This window comes from Lathyrus oleraceus, chromosome 6 (genome assembly GCF_024323335.1).
Source record: "Lathyrus oleraceus cultivar Zhongwan6 chromosome 6, CAAS_Psat_ZW6_1.0, whole genome shotgun sequence".
Lineage (NCBI taxonomy): Eukaryota > Viridiplantae > Streptophyta > Magnoliopsida > Fabales > Fabaceae > Lathyrus > Lathyrus oleraceus.
The window spans coordinates 459,574,228-459,575,692 of record NC_066584.1 but is presented as its reverse complement, the minus strand read 5'-3'; the positions used below and the strand labels follow the sequence as shown (position 1 = coordinate 459,575,692).

Here is a 1,465-nt window from a genome sequence, read left to right as displayed (position 1 = left end):
CTACCATATAAATATATAAACAAAGTAAAAAGAGATTTGATATGAATCTCTCTCAATAAATATTTTATTTAATGAAAAGGTAGAATGTATGTAAATGAACCTGGTTCAAGTTTTTAGCCAAATCCAAATTTTAAAGAAAATTTATTCACCCAAAATTTGGCTATAAAATAACTTCTTCACACTCAATTATAATTCAATTATAATGTGTCATTTCTTAGTTTGAAGTTTCAAACACGTTCATCACTTTATTTTCTCTTCTGAATTTTTGAATTTCAACCATGTCGATGAGAAGGAAAGGTCATGGTCGTCAAAAGATTGAGATGAAAAAGATGAGCAATGAGAGCAACCTGCAAGTGACTTTCTCGAAGCGTCGCAGTGGGCTCTTCAAGAAAGCCAGTGAACTTTGCACACTTTGTGATGCAGATGTTGCTCTTGTTGTATTTTCACCTGGTGGAAAGGTATTTTCCTTTGGTCACCCACATGTTGATACGGTCATAGATCGTTATCTATCACACGTTCCACCCCAAAACAATGACACCATGCAATTCATCGGGGTTCATCGTGGTGCCATTTTGTGTGAGCTCAATAATCATCTAACTAAAATCAATAATATGTTGGATATTGAGAAAAAGTGTGGTGATGAGCTGAGTCATTTGCGCAAGGCAACTGAGGCTCAGTTTTGGTGGGCTTGTTCCATTGATAGAATGAATAAGGCTCAACTTGAATTATTCAAGAAGGTTTTGGAGGGACTTAAGGAACTTGTTGCACAATATGCTAGGCTTGTAATTCAGGGTGCACCTACCCAAACTATTCAACCACAATTTTTTCAAAATTCTATGATGCAACCTCATTTGTTTGATTTCAATAATATGGGTGGAAGTGGCGGATATGGACCCTCTGAATTCTTTTGATCTGATGGCTTAGATCCGCCTCTGGATGCCCTAATGAATATTTTTTTTCATGTTGTATTAATTATTTTCAATTATAGCACACAGATTTAACTAGTTTCATTTATGAGACTTGGTTATGATTGAATCTGAATGTTATTTGAATCTTTAGTTTCATGTTTTATTATGTATTATTAAAATAAAGGGCATCTTATTATATTTTATTATCTCTAGAAAATTTTATTAATCTTTTAAAATTCAATGAATCTATTTTATTCTTCATCGTTATTAATTATTGGTTGGAAGTTATAAAATTACAATTGAGTGTAGTAAAAAAAGGTGGGCGAGAGAATAATGACGAAGATTTATGATAAATTTATATTACATAATTTTCATTAAAATTTAATATTATAATAATGCAAGAAAGAGTCTACTTGCAAAAGCTCTCTCTCTCTCTCTCTGCTCTCTCTCTCTCTCCTCTCTCTCCTCTCGCTCTCTCCTCTCTCTCTCTCTCTCTCTCGATCTCTCTCTCTCTCTTCTCTCTCTCTCTCTCTCTCTCGCCCTCTCTCTCTCTCTCT

General features: G+C 34.0%; 1 protein-coding gene across 1 annotated transcript; it reads left to right on the top strand.

The window, feature by feature from the left end:
* The first annotated feature begins 230 nt into the window (after nucleotides 1-230).
* On the top strand, nucleotides 231-1,086 carry LOC127093427 (agamous-like MADS-box protein AGL62). The gene has a single exon (XM_051032350.1). It carries the CDS (start codon nucleotides 279-281, stop codon nucleotides 909-911), a length of 633 nt encoding a protein of 210 aa, XP_050888307.1. The 5' UTR covers nucleotides 231-278; the 3' UTR covers nucleotides 912-1,086.
* Nucleotides 1,087-1,465: the final 379 nt, after the last annotated feature.

What these genes read in the sequence shown, in the direction of transcription:
- LOC127093427 (XM_051032350.1), top strand. Translation starts at nt 279, where the DNA reads ATGTCGATGAGAAGGAAAGGTCATGGTCGTCAAAAGATTGAGATGAAA.